This window comes from Bubalus bubalis, chromosome 20, assembly GCF_019923935.1.
Source record: "Bubalus bubalis isolate 160015118507 breed Murrah chromosome 20, NDDB_SH_1, whole genome shotgun sequence".
Classification (NCBI taxonomy): domain Eukaryota; kingdom Metazoa; phylum Chordata; class Mammalia; order Artiodactyla; family Bovidae; genus Bubalus; species Bubalus bubalis.
In genome coordinates this window covers 3,412,058-3,427,571 of record NC_059176.1, presented here as the reverse complement: position 1 = coordinate 3,427,571, position 15,514 = coordinate 3,412,058, and the positions used below count along the sequence as shown (strand labels likewise).

Below are 15,514 nucleotides of genomic sequence, written 5' to 3'. Positions count from 1 at the left end.
GAAAGGCAAAGGAGAAAAGAAAAGATATACCCATTTGAATGCAGAGTTCCAAAGAATAGCAAAGAGAGAGAAGAAAGCCTTCCTCAGTGATCAGTGCAAAGAAATAGAGGGAAACAATAGAATGGGGAAGACTAGAGATCTCTTCAAGAAAATTAGAGATACCAAAGGAACATTTCATGCAAAGATGGGCACAAGAAAGGACAGAAATGGTATGGACCTAACAGAAGCAGAAGATATTAAAAAGAGGTGGCAAGAATACACAGAAGAACTATATAAAAAAGATCTTCACGACCCAGATAATCACAATGATATGATCGCTCACCTAGAGCCAGACATCCTGGAATGTGAAGTCAAGCGGGCCTTAGGAAGCATCACTACAAACAAAGCTAGGGGAGGTAATGGAATTCCAGTTGAGCTGTTTCAAATCCTAAAAGATGATGCTGTGAAAGTGCTGCACTCAGTATGCTAGCAAATTTGGAAAACTCAGCAGTGGCTACAGGACTGGAAAAGGTCAGTTTTCATTCCAATTCCAAAGAAAGGCAATGCCAAAGAATACTCAAACTACCTCACAATTGCACTCATCTCACACACTTGCAAAGTAATGCTCAAAATTCTCCAAGCCAGGCTTCAGCAATATGTGAACCGTGAACTTCAGATGTTCAAGCTGGATTTAGAAAAGGCAGAAGAAGCAGAGATCAAATTGCCAACATCCACTGGATCATCAAAAAACCAGGAGAGTTCCAGAAAAACATCTACTTCTGCTTTATTGACTATGCCAAAGCCTTTGACTGTGTGGATCACAACAAACTGTGGAAAATTCTTAAAGAGTTGGGAATACCAGACCACCTGACCTGCCTCTTGAGAAATCTGTATGCAGGTCAGGAAGCAACAGTTAGAACAGGACATGAAACAACAGACTGGTTCCAAATCGGGAAAGGAGTATATTAAGGCTGTATATTGTCACCCTGCTTATTTAACTTATATGCAGAGTACATCATGAGAAACACTGGGCTGGAGGAAGCACAAGCTGGAATCAAGATTGCCAGGAGAAATATCAATAACTTCAGATATGCAGAAGACACCACCCTTATGGCAGAAAACAAGAACTAAAGAGCCTATTCAAAGTGAAAGAGGAGAGTGAACAAGTTGACTTAAAACTCAACACCTAGAAAACTAAGAGAATGGCATCTGGTCCCATCACTTCATGGGAAATAGATGGGGAAACAGTGGAAACAGTGGCAGACTTTATTTTGGGGGGCTCTAGAATCACTGCAGATGGTGACTACAGCCATGAAATTAAAAGATGCTTGCTCCTTGGAAGAAAAGTTATGACCAACCTAGACAGCATATTAAAAAGCAGAGACATTACTTTGCCAACAAATGTCCATCTAGTCAAGGCTATGGTTTTTCCAGTAGTTACATATGGATGTGAGAGTTGGACTATAAAGAAAGCTGAGTGCCAAAGAACTGATGCTTTTGAACTGTGGTGTTGGAGAAGACTTGAGAGTCCCTTGGACTGCAAGTAGATTCAACTAGTCCATTCTTAACGAAACCAGTCCTAAATATTCATTGGAAGGATTGATACTGAAGCTGAAACTCCAATATCTTGGTCACCTGATGTGAAGAACTGACTGATTGGAAAAGACCCTGATGCTGGGAAAGATTTAAGGCAGGAGAAGGGGACAACAGAGGATGAGATGGTTGGATGACATCACTGACTCAGTGGACATGAGTTTGGGCGAACTCCGGGAGTTGGTGATGGACAGGGAGGCCTGGCATGCTGAGGTTCATGGGGTCACAAAGAGTTGGACACGACTGAGGGACAACTGAACTGAACTGAACTGATGGAATCAAATGCCATGATCTTAGTTGAGTTTTAAGCGAGCTTTTTTATTCTCCTTTTTTACTTTCATCAAGAGGCTCTTTCATTCCTCTTCGCTTTCTGCTGTAAGGGTGGTGTCATGTATATGTCATGTATATTGTCTTGCATTTATGATCGTATTTCACTGTTTCAGAAAATGAAAAATAACCATGCCACGAGACACTTGATGTGCAGCTGACTGCACCCTGAAGGCAGCAACCTTGCCAGCCCACCCCTCTCCTGAGCATGTCGGAGCTAGCCGTGTCCTTCCTGGACCGTGAGACCCCCCGAAAGCAGCACCTTTGTGTCCCCACAACAAGCACAGTGAAGCCATCAGTAAACACTTAACTGCTTAACCCTAGTTCATCTCATTTTAAACTAGCAATTCTTTTATATAGGCTACTTGATATTATTAAGGTCTATCTCATTTGTAGACTTGTATGAAACAGTACTAGATCGGTATCTTAATGCTTTTAGTGTGGTAAAAATCCCATTATTAAATAATGTGTTAAATGAAGGATTGATTTTATGAAGTAGATGTATTGCTAAAAATTATGATATTAACAGTGGATTTGAGCCTTGAGTGTTTGGGTATCTTAAAAGAGGTTTTGTATATCAATGCAGTCATGAAAAATAATCTTTAAGTATATTCTCTCTCTAAATAAAGTAGAATTGTTGGCAATGTCTTTGTTTTTAAAGAGGGACTCACAATAAATACTTTTTTTTAATTGTTTTTTGTTTTAATTTATCTTCTTGGCTGTGCTGGGGTCTTCACTGCTTTGTGTGGGCTTTTCCTAGTTGCGGTAAACCAGAGCTGCTCTTTGTTGCAGGGTGTGGGCTTCTCACTGCAGTGGCTTCTCTTGCTGCAGAGCACGGGCTCAGTAGTCGTGGCCCACGGGCTCTAGAGCACGGGCTCAGTAGTCGTGGCCCACGGGCTCTAGAGCACCGGCTCAGTAGTCGTGGCCCACGGGCTCTAGAGCACGGGCTCAGTAGTCGTGGCCCACGGGCTCTAGAGCACGGGCTCAGTACTCATGGCGCACGGGCTTAGTTGCTCTGTGGCATGTGGAATTTTCCCAGGCTGGGGATCAAGCTTTGTGTCCCCTGCCTTGGCAAGCAGATCCCTGTCCTCTGCACCGCCAGGGAAGTCTGTTAATGTCTTTGAACTCTGTGTGTGGCTTGGTGGTAACCTGACTTCTTTCCCGCCACGGGGATGGATGGTGTATCGAGACCCCCGAAGCCACCACTGTGCTCATTCCATGGCACACCTCCTCCTGGCTGCTCCCAGGCCGTTCCTCCTTCAGGGTCATAGCCTGCATCGTGATCTGACAGTTCTTCCTGCCTTCTCCAGCTGCATCCCTTTTTCCCTTCACAGATTTTTTTTTCACAATAAGTGCCTTGAGTGTCTGATTCTATCCTCAGGGGCTGCTCTCTGTGCACACAGACTAATGCAATAGTATAGTTCCGTCTTCCAAGACTTCTGCAGCCAATTTGTTCTGTCAAATACTGTGAGAAGAGTGTTGAAATCTCCAAAATTACAGTGTGCGTGGTTTATCTTTCTCCACTCTTAGTTTCAACTTGTCTGTGCCTTTAAATCTATAGTGCATTTCATGTTGATAGCATAAATTTAGGTCTTACTTTTTTAATCCAGTTTAACAGTCTCTACCTTCTAATTGGCATATTTAGGCCACTTATATTTAATGTCCTTCTTGAGGTGGTTTAAGTCAGGGTTTCTCAACCTGACATTATTGACCTTTGGCCTAGGGGTGTTGTCCTTTGTGTTGTAGAGTGTTTAGCAACATCTCTGGCTTTAAACCACATTTTATCATGATAGCCTGTTTTAAAGTCTTGCTGTACTTTAGTTGAGATTTTTTTGTGTCTATATTCACGGAAGGTTATGTCTTTATCTGGCCTTTCTCATTATGCGTGTGACAATTTGGTATTTTCATTCTACATTTAACTACTCAAGTTGGACATTATTATATTTTATAATCACTGTTTGGATTTCCTCACAGTTTTACCGGCATCTTCACTTGCCATCCCTTGTTACATTTCGGTTTCCTTTGCAACCATTTTCCTTCTTGCTGGAGTGTGTCCTGTAGTAGTTCTTGTGTTGAAGTCTTTGGGTGGTACTTCAAAGTACAAAATCAAGTACTCTTGATATTTTGTTCGTCTGACTGTCTGCCTTTGTTTGTTTGTTGCCATGCCACATGGCTTGCAAGGATCTTAGTTCTTTGACCAGGAATTGAACCCAGGCCATGGTAAAAGTGCTGAGTCTTAACCACTGGACCGCCAGAGAATTCCTGTGTCTCTGTCTTTAAATTGTTTAGAAAGACATACTGTTCAAGGCTATCATTTCTGTCTCTTAGCACTTTGAGGATGATACTCTACAGTCTCCAGGACTCCTTTGTTGAGACATATTTTATTAATAATTATTCATATTTAGTTATTTGCCTCTTTTCTCTGACCTATGAATATCTCCTCATTGCTTTTGAGGTTTTATTGTTTGAAAGATATGTGTGTGTGCATTTCTTATCATGAATCTTGTTCAAGGCTTGTACTCCTGAGGATACAGGCCTTGCCCTAGTTTTGGATAGCTTTTAGCCTTATCTCTGAAGGCACTGCCCTCTCGAATCCTATTTTCTTTTCTTCTGGAATCCCAATTAGATGTAGGTTGCATTTTTGTATTCTATCCTCTGTGACTCTCAACTTCTCTTTCTTAATTTACATCTTTGCTGCACAGATCTGTAATCTAATTCAGTGATTTTTCTCTCAGCTGTGACTAATCTTTTAATCCACCACTAAGATTTTAAATTCTTTTGATTCTTTTTCATGTATATTTAATTATTTCTGATAGTGGTTTGCTCTTACGTTTCAATTTCCTTTATAGTCCTTGAAAATTTTAAAGCCTTTTTGTTATTGAAGTGTAGTTGATTTATCGTGTTTCATGTGTATAGCAAAGTGATTCATTACACACTCCTTTCCAGATTCTTTTTCACTGTAGGTTATTACAAGATAGTTCCCTGTGCTATACAGTATACCGGGGTCCAGCCCCGGTAGGATCCAGGGATTCCCTCAGGAGGACGGCATCGGCGATAAGGATAGTAAAAGGGGAGAGAAAGGGGCTTGATCTACCTTGGTTTACACAGAAAGCCAGTAAAGTCCGTGACACCGGACTTGCCCTGTTCACGGAGGCCACAGGCGCCCTCTCAGTGGGGTGAAGACGCAGAGCACCCTTCCCCTGAAGACACTAGGCGCCTTCCCGATTGAGTCTTAGAAGCCCGGGCAGATAAGTGAACTCAGGGAGCCCCTGTGCTCCAAGTAGTCATCCTGAAGGAAGAACAGAGAGAGAAAAGGAGGGAAAAGGAAAAAAGAATGACATGGGGAGACCAAGCTCTGATGAAGCCAGGTCCGTAGCTTTATTTTCAAAAGGAGCTTTTATACCCTAAGTTGTACATAGAGGATAATAGCGGGTATAGAGTCATGCAAGGTCAGCAGTCCTTGACCCTTATCGAGACCAGGCTTTCTTTCCGCAGACTTATCATATACAAAGGCTTTAGGTGATTTACATCATCTTCTGGCCAGAAGGCCTGTTAACATTTTTCTTCTGATAAAGGTTAGTCAGAAAAACTTATTTTCTCCAAAGGTGATTTTTCTGAAGTTTGGCGCCACTCCCTGAAAGCACTAGATAGAGTTGTATTCCTATAGGGCCAACGGTGCAGTGGGGGATAGCAAGGAAAGAGTTTATTAACTCAGGGTCTAGGGTTGTTAACATTAAGGCTACTACTTATATTTCTATATACCAACTATATTAATTAATACACTTCCAGGGACACAGTAGGTAAGGGATATGGAAACTTGGCAGCAAGCATTAGTTCAACAATGAAATCCTCTACCAGTTCTATTCTAATATTTTTTAACTCCCCGAGAAGCTCTGCATTGTTAAAGTATGCCAGCTTCCCGTGCCTCTTGTGGTTGGGAGGCTGTGAACAATCACATGTGTAGCTGTAGGAGTCCGGATAAACCTGTCAGGCAAGTTAGAAAGCTATCTGAGGGATTTGAATTGGAACACTCCTATTATGCCCAGGAGACTTATTAATTAGAGCTCTAAGTTGATGTCCTTCAGAAAAAGGTGGTCAGGAATAGCCCCCTGTTAATGTCAGAGGAGTTGGTGAAAGTCATAAAGTAGTAAGACAGACAGATTCTGGTTTTGGGATAGATGCTCGAGCAGGTCCAGGGGGTCCCTCAAGTCCTGATTCGCCTTTGCCTTCAGGTCCTCTCCGCATGACCTTTGTCATGGGTGGGATCTCCCATGCTGGCTCCCGGCAACAGGTCTTTATTTTTTATTTTATATGTAGTAGTGTATATCTGCTAATTCCAAATTTACAATTTATCCTTCCCCTTAAGCATATTTCCATTACAGTTCTGGTTCTTCTTAGTCTACATGAAATTGCTTGAGTTGGGGTGAGGGGTTGTCCAGTTCTGTTGGTGCTCTTTCGGTTGAGTCCTCTTCATGGGCCTGTTTCCCTGTGGTCATCTCTGGCTGTGAACTGTGTGGCTGATCCCAACACGTGTGAATCCTGAGGGGCCTGGGCTGAGACTGAGTCCCCAGAGGTGAGGTTTATGGTCACTCTGCCAGGCCCCTTGAAACATTACAGACAAGGACGCGTGTCAGAAGCTGCCTGCATGGAGCTGCTTTTGAGTGGGGAGGGAGAGTAACTTTAAACCCTGGTGCTGGATGGGGCAGGTTTGTGATTACAGATCCTTAGGAACTGTTCTTTTTATTCACTCCAGTCAGTGCCTGAGATACAAGGCTGAGTTCCTTGTCGGCTCCATTTGCCAGCAAATTGACTTTTCCCTAGTTTACACTTTCCCTGAGCATTAGGTCTTCATGGGTTCTGGCTTTACAGGGAGGTCAGGTCCAGCTCCCTACCTCCTCTGGCCCAAAGCCTTGTCCTCATTCCCCCTGCTCACCTGAGAAAATCCCAGGTCTGGATGTTCACCAGTCACTGGGCAGCCTGTGGCTTCAGGGCTGGCTTCTGTCTGGTTTGACAGAAGGGCTCTCTTGGGTTTTGGCTCTTGTAGATTTTCTTTACTTTATAGAGGTCAGCTGAGCGTTTAATAAGTGCTTTATGTATCTTATTCAGCATTTCTAGGTGTTTGGAGGGCAGTGTTTTTCAGAACAGCTAGAGTGTTATCCTGTCAGAAGTTGAAACTTCATATTTTGTTTCTATCTGAAGTATAGTTGGGTATGATAATCTGATTCTTTGGATGTTTTGGTTCTTACGGCAAGAATGATGACATGTATTAGTAATCATATTAAAGAATGTTAAGTCAAGCTTAGTACCTTGGTTTATTAAAAGCATGTTTACAGGCGTTGCAGTTTCCAGCCCATCTGTGCGATGATTTTTATTTTGAAGCCATTCATTCAGAAAAATTACACAGCTGTTCTGATTTTGTGCTATGACATGGCAAGATCTCCAATAAGCGATTTTGATTACTGATGGAGTAGCAGTTTTTGTAATTACAAATTCCCAGGAAAAATATTCTTTTTTATTTTGGGCATGCCATGCAGCGTGCAAGATCTTAGTTCCCCAAACAAGGATCAGCCCTGCACACCCTGCAGTGGAACTGCAGAGTCTTAACCACCGGACCACCAGGGAGGCCTGCTGGCGTGTCAAACGATACACATCTAAGGCGTGTTGTGTGCCTTTCTCGCCTGCGAGTGGAGGTGGAGCCGTCCCTCACAGTCCCTGCCTTCCGCTCACCGTCCTGCTCCTCCTTGGCCGACCCGGCCTCCCATGTCCACAGCCATGGGTCTGCTGGAGCCCCGAGGCAGAGCAGGGCCTGGCCTCTGCAGTCACACTCAGGCAGAGTCCTGACTCGGTTCCCCCGGGCTATGTGACCTGAGACCAGTCTCACAGCCTTGGTATCACGAGGATAGCTCCAGCTCCTATGCACTTGGTGGTCTGAGGATCCCAGGAGGTAACGCCTGTGCAGTGCTGGCCAGGCGGCCTGGCGCAGGACACGTGCTTCTGAGAGGCCTGTGCCCTGTCCTTTGCTGCTGCTGGCATCCTCACCGGGCCTCACACTCGTCTTTCCTTCCTGGGGTTCTCCACCCTGGCACCTGTGGAGTTGGCCACTTCTCTTGACTGGGTGTGAACTTGCTCTGCCTGAACGAGCGCAGAAAGCTCCCGGCTGGTCCTCCTGTTTGGGCCCACGCCCTCCTCCTTCCAGCCTGTTCCAGGGGGTGTCCCAGTAAGACTTCAGACTGGTATACTTGCAAAAGCAGGCATCTTCAAGGGCCCGCTTTTCCTTCCTGTCACTTAAGATCTAGCTTCCTTACCCCCTGTCATGCTCTGGCACCAGGCATGTTTATAGCCTGAGCAGGGCCTGAAAGCGAGCTCCAGCGTGACCACCTCCGCTCACTGGGGCGGCTCTCTGCGTGCACATCTCGCAGCTGCGGCTCCGCTTTGAGAGGCCGGGCCCTCACCCTGCTTTGGGTTAACCCAGCAGCTGACTCAGGATCCTGAAGGCGCAGGGTGCGCTCAGGTTTGACAGATTGATTACCATGTAAATTACTGCATCAGGGTTCAAAACGGCCTATTGAAGATCTTGCCATTTGTCTTAGCAAGGTGGAAATGGCTGTGTAATTTTTTTGAATGAGTGGTTTCAAAATAAAAAACGATTATTCAGGTGCACTGGAAGCCTAAAGATCTGTATTCAGTGCTTGACATGTGCTTTTTACTAAACCAATATATTAAGCCTGCGTTAATGTTATTTAATATGATTATTGATCTAAGAATCTAAACACACCAGGAATAAGTTTATGAAGCACTGTCAAGTGTGTTGTCTTCTTGATCCTCCAGCACACCTGTGTGGCAGGTACACGCCACAGATGACAGTTGGTGGGTGACTTGTCCATGTTGAGAGAGAAGGAAGCAGAGCTTGGAAGTGGGACAGCTCCCCTGATTCCAGACTCTGGTTTCGGGGGGAACAATCTCTCTTGTCCAAGCTCCTTAGAATTCTCTTGAGAAGAGCTCAGTGGTTCACACTTGCCATTTCAAAAATAAAAAACCTGGAAAGAAAAAGATATAATTATCTCTCTGAACTATATACATTTTCAATCACGAGTATGTATAGGCTGCTGTGTGGTGAGGTTTTCCATTTCACTTGTAGGTGCTGTTTCACAGTTTTACATCTGGCCCAGTGACAGGCCCATTTGATTTTAGATGTTTTCTCTTTCAGGGGAAAACGGAGTCCATCACGGTGGTGAAGCTGCTGAGCTGCTTCGATGACCTGGTGGCAGCAGGCACAGCCTCTGGGAGGGTTGCAGTTTTTCAGCTTGTGTCCTCGTTGCCAGGGAGAAATAAACAGGTAAGTGCCAACCATTTTAGCATTTCTTAATTTCCTGGCAAATTTCCTCTCATCCTTTAAAATGAGAAGTCCTCATCTGCTGAGAAAATATTTGCTCAGAAAAGCCTAATTCTGTGCTCTTCATAGTCAGATAACATTTTTGTTGCTGGTAAGACAATTGGTGAAAAGCGCATATGGGTAATTTAAATTGCTTAATAGCCTCTGGCTCCTCCGTCAGTTTTCAAGGTAAATAGACAGATGGGCCCTTGTGCAGGGTTTTGCCTGGAAAGCAGATCGGGAACACCAGTTACTCCACAAAACAGGAGGGGGTGCACACCGCCTCGTCCGCACAGCTCTGCATCTCACAGTGTCTCTCCTTTTCTTTTTCTTGCGTGTTATTTTTATCGTTTATTCATAGCTTCGGAGGTTTGACGTCACTGGCATTCACAAAAATAGCATAACAGCTCTGGCTTGGAGCCCCAATGGGATGAAACTGTTCTCTGGAGATGATAAAGGGAAAATCGTCTATTCTTCTCTGGATCTAGATCAGGTAAAATCATTTTCAGAAGTATTGTTGGTCTGATATTTGGAGAAATTGTAGCTGGTCAATTTGTATTCTTGATCCTTGTCCCATTTTTTCTGTCTGCGCCAGTCAGCTGGTGGGATCTCAGTTCCCCAAACAGGGATTGAACCCAGGTCTCGTGAGTGAAAGCCTGGAACCCTAACCTCCAGGCCCCCTGGAAATTCCCTGTGTCTCTTTCTGTCCTCAGTTGCTGTTTGGAGCATTTTCTTTCAAGGGCTCTCCTGACGCTTTGTGAGCTTCTACTTCTGTGTGTTAAGAGTTGGCCCTTGTTTCTACTCAAACATACGCTTTTCTCATTCTCCTGTTGTCTGTTGCTGCCACTTAGAAAAGAAGCCACTACCAAGCCTTATTCCTTGACAGTTTGTAGAGGAGGACATGAAACATTTCAAAGTCACGACAGTTGTCAACTGAAAAATAAAAAGCACAACCTAAAAGTTGAGAATTTTCATTCGGTGGACTTACTGAGGACTGAAGCCTGGGAGACAGTCTCAGGTAACTCTGAGGGATCCTTCCAAAGAGGTTGGGGAGGAACCAGGATCTACAGGAGCTTTGAAAAAACAAACCTGCTTGTTGAACATCAAGAAGTGTGCTAACTAAAGAAAAAAATCTCTCAAGTTAACGAATTTAGCACTTTTCTATGTGTGGGAATATGCGAGAGTCTGGGCTCACTGAGATCACATTCCTTTGATGTGCACCTTAACCGTCTGGGGCCAGTGTCCCGTGCTTTTCCATCCTGAACCCCTCAGCCACATGTTGGGGGCGGCCCACAGTGGCTGCTGGCTTGATGCAGGGTAGCCTGTGGATCTCCACCCTGAGCTCCCTGAGGGTGCGCCCTGGGGTCGGGGAGAGGACAGTCCCGTGGCTGATGGCTGCCACCTCCCTTGTATACTGACATGGCAGGCAGCAGTCTTGGTCCACTCTGTGGACAGCGGTCAGAGTGGGTGGTGAGCTCACCCCAGCCAAACTTTGGTTGTGGGAGAGTGTTGGAGGAGGAGGAGGCTTGGTGGCAGCAGGGAGCCAGCTCCACCCCTGTGTTTGCTCATTAAACCTCTGGACAGAGCCCTAAGCCTCACATTCTGATCTTCAGTCAGTAGATAAGAAACCCAGGCTCCCAGGGGTCCAGGCACCAGGTAATGCCCAGCAGAGCTCAACTTCAAACCAAGAGTCTGCTTCTGTTGTGTGGGTGGCTTGAAGCCTGCCTGTGCTTTGTTTTGTCAGACGTCTGCCCAGTTGGAATTCTCTCCTTGGTGGTATGCTCCTTTTGTCTTCTTCTTTGTTTTGTAGCCATTTTTCCTAGTGCGTCCAGAAATTCAGCGATTACTAGCTGGGTAAATCTGAGTCCCTCTAATCCGAGACTGACCTGTCTATCGCGAATATTCTGTCACAGTGTTCTCAAACTGTTTGGTCCCAGGGCCCCTTAACACTATACCTCTTAAAAAGAGGACTCCAGAGAGATTGTGTTTGTAAGGGTTAAGTTTTTGTATATTTTTGTGAAAATAAATACTACTGAGAATTCCCTGGTGATCCAGTGGTTAGGACTCCGGGCTCTCAATACCAGAGGGCCCAGATTCAGTCCCTGGTTGGAAAATCCCACAAACTGCAAGGCGAGGCCAAAAACAAAACACGGAACATGGGACTTGCCCGGTGGTCCAGTAGTTAAAGACTCCTCGCTTCCATGCTGGATGCCTGGGTTTGATCCCTGGTTGGGAAACTAAGATCCCACATACCTTCCAGTGTGACAGAAAAAAAATAAAAAACTACTACTACTTTCAGGAGTAGCATCACTTTATGTTTTTGCAAATCTCTTTATATATGCCTTAATAGAAGACAGCTGGATTCTGCATTGTCTGTCATAATACATTGTTTTGGTTGGGGTATATCAAGAAAATCTGGCCTCACACAGATACGTGGTGGGAAATAGGAGTGTTTTAGTAGCCCTTCCAGAGAACTGTGTTATGTTCTTCTTTAATCACATCCCCAAATTGACTAACGGTAGTTTCTTTAAAGGTTGGTTACAACATGGAATCTGAGAGCATGTGGATGAATTTTTGTTGCTCTGTTACAATGAAATCCATTGGTCTGTCTTGCACTTTGAAGGGCTCCTTGACTCATTTTGTTTGATTTTGTAATTCTGTAATTTTGTGTGTTGGTCACTTGGAAAATATTGACATACCGAGTGATGCTGCTGCTGCTGCTAAGTCGCTTCAGTTGTGTCCGACTTTGTGCGACCCCATAGATGGTAGCCCAGCAGGCTCCCCCTCCCTGGGATTCTCCAGGTAAGAACACTGGAGTGGGTTGCCATTTCCTTCTCCAGTGCATGAAAGTGAAAAGTGAAAGTGAAGTTGTTCAGTCGTGTCCGACTCTTTGTAACCCCATGGACTGCAGCCTACCAGGCTCCTCCGCCCATGGGATTTTCCAAGCAAGAGTACTGGACTGGGGTGCCATTGCCTTCTCCGACAGAGTGATGCAGATCTTCCAAATGTTGATACATTTAATTATATAATATAAAGCAAAAACTCCAAAATTACTGCAGATGGTGATTGCAGCCATGAAATTAAGAGGCTTACTCCGTGGAAGGAAAGTTATGACCAATCTAGACAGCATATTAAGAAGCAGAGACATTACTTTGTCAACAAAGGTCCATCTAGTCAAGGCTATGGTTTTTCCAGCAGTCATGTATGGATGTGAAAGTTGGACTATAAAGAAAGCTGAGCGCCAAAGAATTGATGCTTTTGAACTGTGGTGTTGGAGAAGACTCTTGAGAGTCCCTTGGACTGCAAGGAGATCCAACCAGTCCATCCTAAAGGAGATCAGTCCTGGGTGTTCATTGGAAGGACTGATGTTGAAGCTGAAACTCCAATACTTTGGCCACCTCATGCGAAGAGCTGACTCATGTGAAAAGACCCTGATCCTGGGAAAGATTGAGGGCAGGAGGAGAAGGGGACGACAGAGGATGAGATGGTTGGATGGCATCACCAACTCAATGGACATGGGTTTGGGTGGACTCCAGGAGTTGGTGATGGACAGGGAGGCCTGGCATGCTGCGGTTCATGGGGTCGCAAAGAGTTGGATACGACTGAGCGACTGAACTGAACTGAAAGCAAAAAGAGCATCTTTGTTAACATCTCCATCATTCTGATGAGAAAGGTCTTGAGCTGTTGGGAATGTCGGGTTCACAAGAGTGGATACAGGTTTTCAGATTCTGATCTTCATTTGTGAAGATCAAGTCTTACTATCAGCAACAGATACCCTCACTTATTTTCCTTGAAGTGACAGATATGCTTTATTCCTTCTGAGAAAATGCCTGCCAAAGACCCAAGTTTGAATAATTCTAGTATTTGAAGTAAAAATGTATTTTGTGGGGGAAAAAAGTTCAGCTCCCAGCTCATACAGTCGTCCAAGTGCTCCTCCTCAAAAGAACCACAGGACTTCAGCCTCAGCCGGAGAGCTGTGTGCAGGCCCGGTGTCATCACAGAATACAAAAACATGTCTCCAAGGTCAAGAGTTGTTGGGATTGTTATTTTCCTGCATCAAAGACCTTCTAAAGGGAAAACCACGTTTTTGCTGCCCATGTCCAGTGGCCGGGGGCACCGTGACAGCTCCTGGAGTTTAGTGCCCTTCTCGCCTTGGGGTCCCCCCAACCCCGATCTTTCAGGAGCTCTACCCACCAGCAGTATGAACCACTGCTCCATGAAGAAGGCAGGTGAAACCTCATAATGAAAATGACTTTGACCTCAAGAGGTCCTAGGGGACCCTCAGGGACTGTGGGCCACACTTTGAGAACTGCTGCTCTCCAGGAAAACATTGTTAAGGTTTTCAGGGATCCCGTGTTTGCACCTTCCTGTTGTCACTCCCACAGCGTGGGTTGCACCACGGGAGCGTTGCTCATGCACGTCAGGAAAGGGAGGGAAAAGTCACGCAGAGAGCACTCTCCTTGTGTACTGCTGACCCTGCTCACAGCGCCGATTGTCTCGCTGTGTGTCACTGTGAGCACTGTTCCCTGAGCCCATGGTAGGCAAGGCGCGGGCTAAGAGGCTGGAAGGAAATGTGAGGAGCCGTAGGAACTGCAGACACGTTTATTCTCTCCTAGCTGGCACAGCAGACATAACCACACACAGTCCTTCAGGGCTTTTCCAGGCGAAGCTTGTTTATGCTCAACCAGAGCAAAAGTAGCCTGTGGCCAGGCGAGCACCTCGTGATGCACACGCACAGTGCCTTAAGCCGTCTCGGCTGTTACAGCTGCACAGCCGCTGTTTACAGAACGTGGAACGGGAGAGCCTGACCGGTGCCGTCTTGTTAATTTCCCCACACTTTGTTCCCAGCTTTATTGAGGTTCTGATCCGTTTTTAAAGACACAGGTGTTTCATGAGATTTGCAGAAAAGATGTATGGTTTTGCACAGTGAAACTCGCTCAGTCCTGTCTGACTCTTTGCGACCTCGTGGACTGTACAGTCCATGGAGTTCTCCAGGCCAGAATACTGGAGTGGGTAGCCTTTCCCTTCTCTAGGGGATCTTCCCAACCCAGGGAGCGAACCCAGGTCTCCTGAATTGCAGGTGAATTCTTTACCAGCTGAGCCACAAGGGAAGCCCTTTGCACAGTACAATACAATGAATTTGATTCCATTACGAGCTAAGTCAAAAGTTGGAAAACTGCAGTTTGTGTAAGTAAAGGTGGGAGGGAACTCTGGCCTCATGTCCATGATAGTGGAGGTGATAGGAGTTCCCCCGTTTCAGTCATGCTGGTGGTTACACACTGGTATGCATTTGTCGAAATTCATAAAATCATGTATCGAAAAAGGGTGACTTTTACTGTATGTAAATCTTACCAGCAAATCTGATGGCTACTCCCTTTTTCCCCACAGAGGTCTACGACGTTGCATCAGTATTTCTTACACAGTTAAAGAAACAGGCTTTAGGAGAAGACTAGCTTACAGGAGTGGATACTTGACCCAAAGACACATCATTTGTGTCAGCGATAAAGTGCCTCGCAAAGCTTTACTTGGCTCTTTCACATACTTGGTCACATTTTCCTTTCTTTCTCACCTGTCTCTTCCGCCCCTTGCAGCAGGCCGGGATGCACGCCCCCAGCGTTGCTCTGAGCCCTTTGTGGGGGAGGTTGTGGCGCGAGCTTGGGCAGTTGTCACAGTCGTTTTTAGAAAGTCCCGTTGTGTTCTGTTGGAATAAATAATATACATGGTGCAGCATACTTCTGCTTAGATCTTTATGGATTCTTCCTTCTTTGCACCATGTTGCAGGGAAAGAGCAAATTAGCCAGGATGGAGGTGGCCACGGCCTCTCGCGCTCACCCCACGAGTTGTAAATTCATGGTTTTGTAACAGCCGAGATGGTTTGTAGCGCTGCACGCACCCAGTGACCTATATAAGCCCCATCTGAGAAACTCAGAGGAGCAGCGAGTCGAGGCGTGTTGAGTTGGATCGTCGTTGTTGCTGTTGCGTCAGCCGGTAGAGGGTGAAGTGTGTCTGCCTTGCTGCTGTGAATGACGGATGTCGTGGTTCCTGTGGGTCCTCACATCTTCCGGCTTCCCTGCTCCTACCTCGCCTACCCTGGGTTCAGTGAACAGGGAGGTACAGAGTCACACATGTACTGAAAGCATTTTTAAAAATCATACAGAAGTTTTAAGCGTTTCTTGGCAACCTTGCTGTGGCCTGACCTAGATGGTAACCCTGACAATTTTCTCACAGTGAGGGCTTCTCCGG

The 15,514-nt window shown here is 45.6% G+C and overlaps 1 protein-coding gene across 11 annotated transcripts in view; it reads left to right on the top strand.

Annotated features, from left to right (window-relative positions):
• Positions 1–15,514, top strand: part of TECPR2 (tectonin beta-propeller repeat containing 2) — a 102,171-nt gene that overhangs the window by 24,835 nt on the left and 61,822 nt on the right. For all 11 annotated transcript variants that reach the window (XM_025271259.3, XM_025271257.3, XM_025271258.3 and 8 more), the window contains 2 exons: positions 9,107–9,235; positions 9,633–9,764. In XM_025271259.3, the coding sequence (XP_025127044.3) occupies positions 9,107–9,235; positions 9,633–9,764 (261 nt within the window). The remainder of the gene's footprint in view (positions 1–9,106; positions 9,236–9,632; positions 9,765–15,514) is intronic.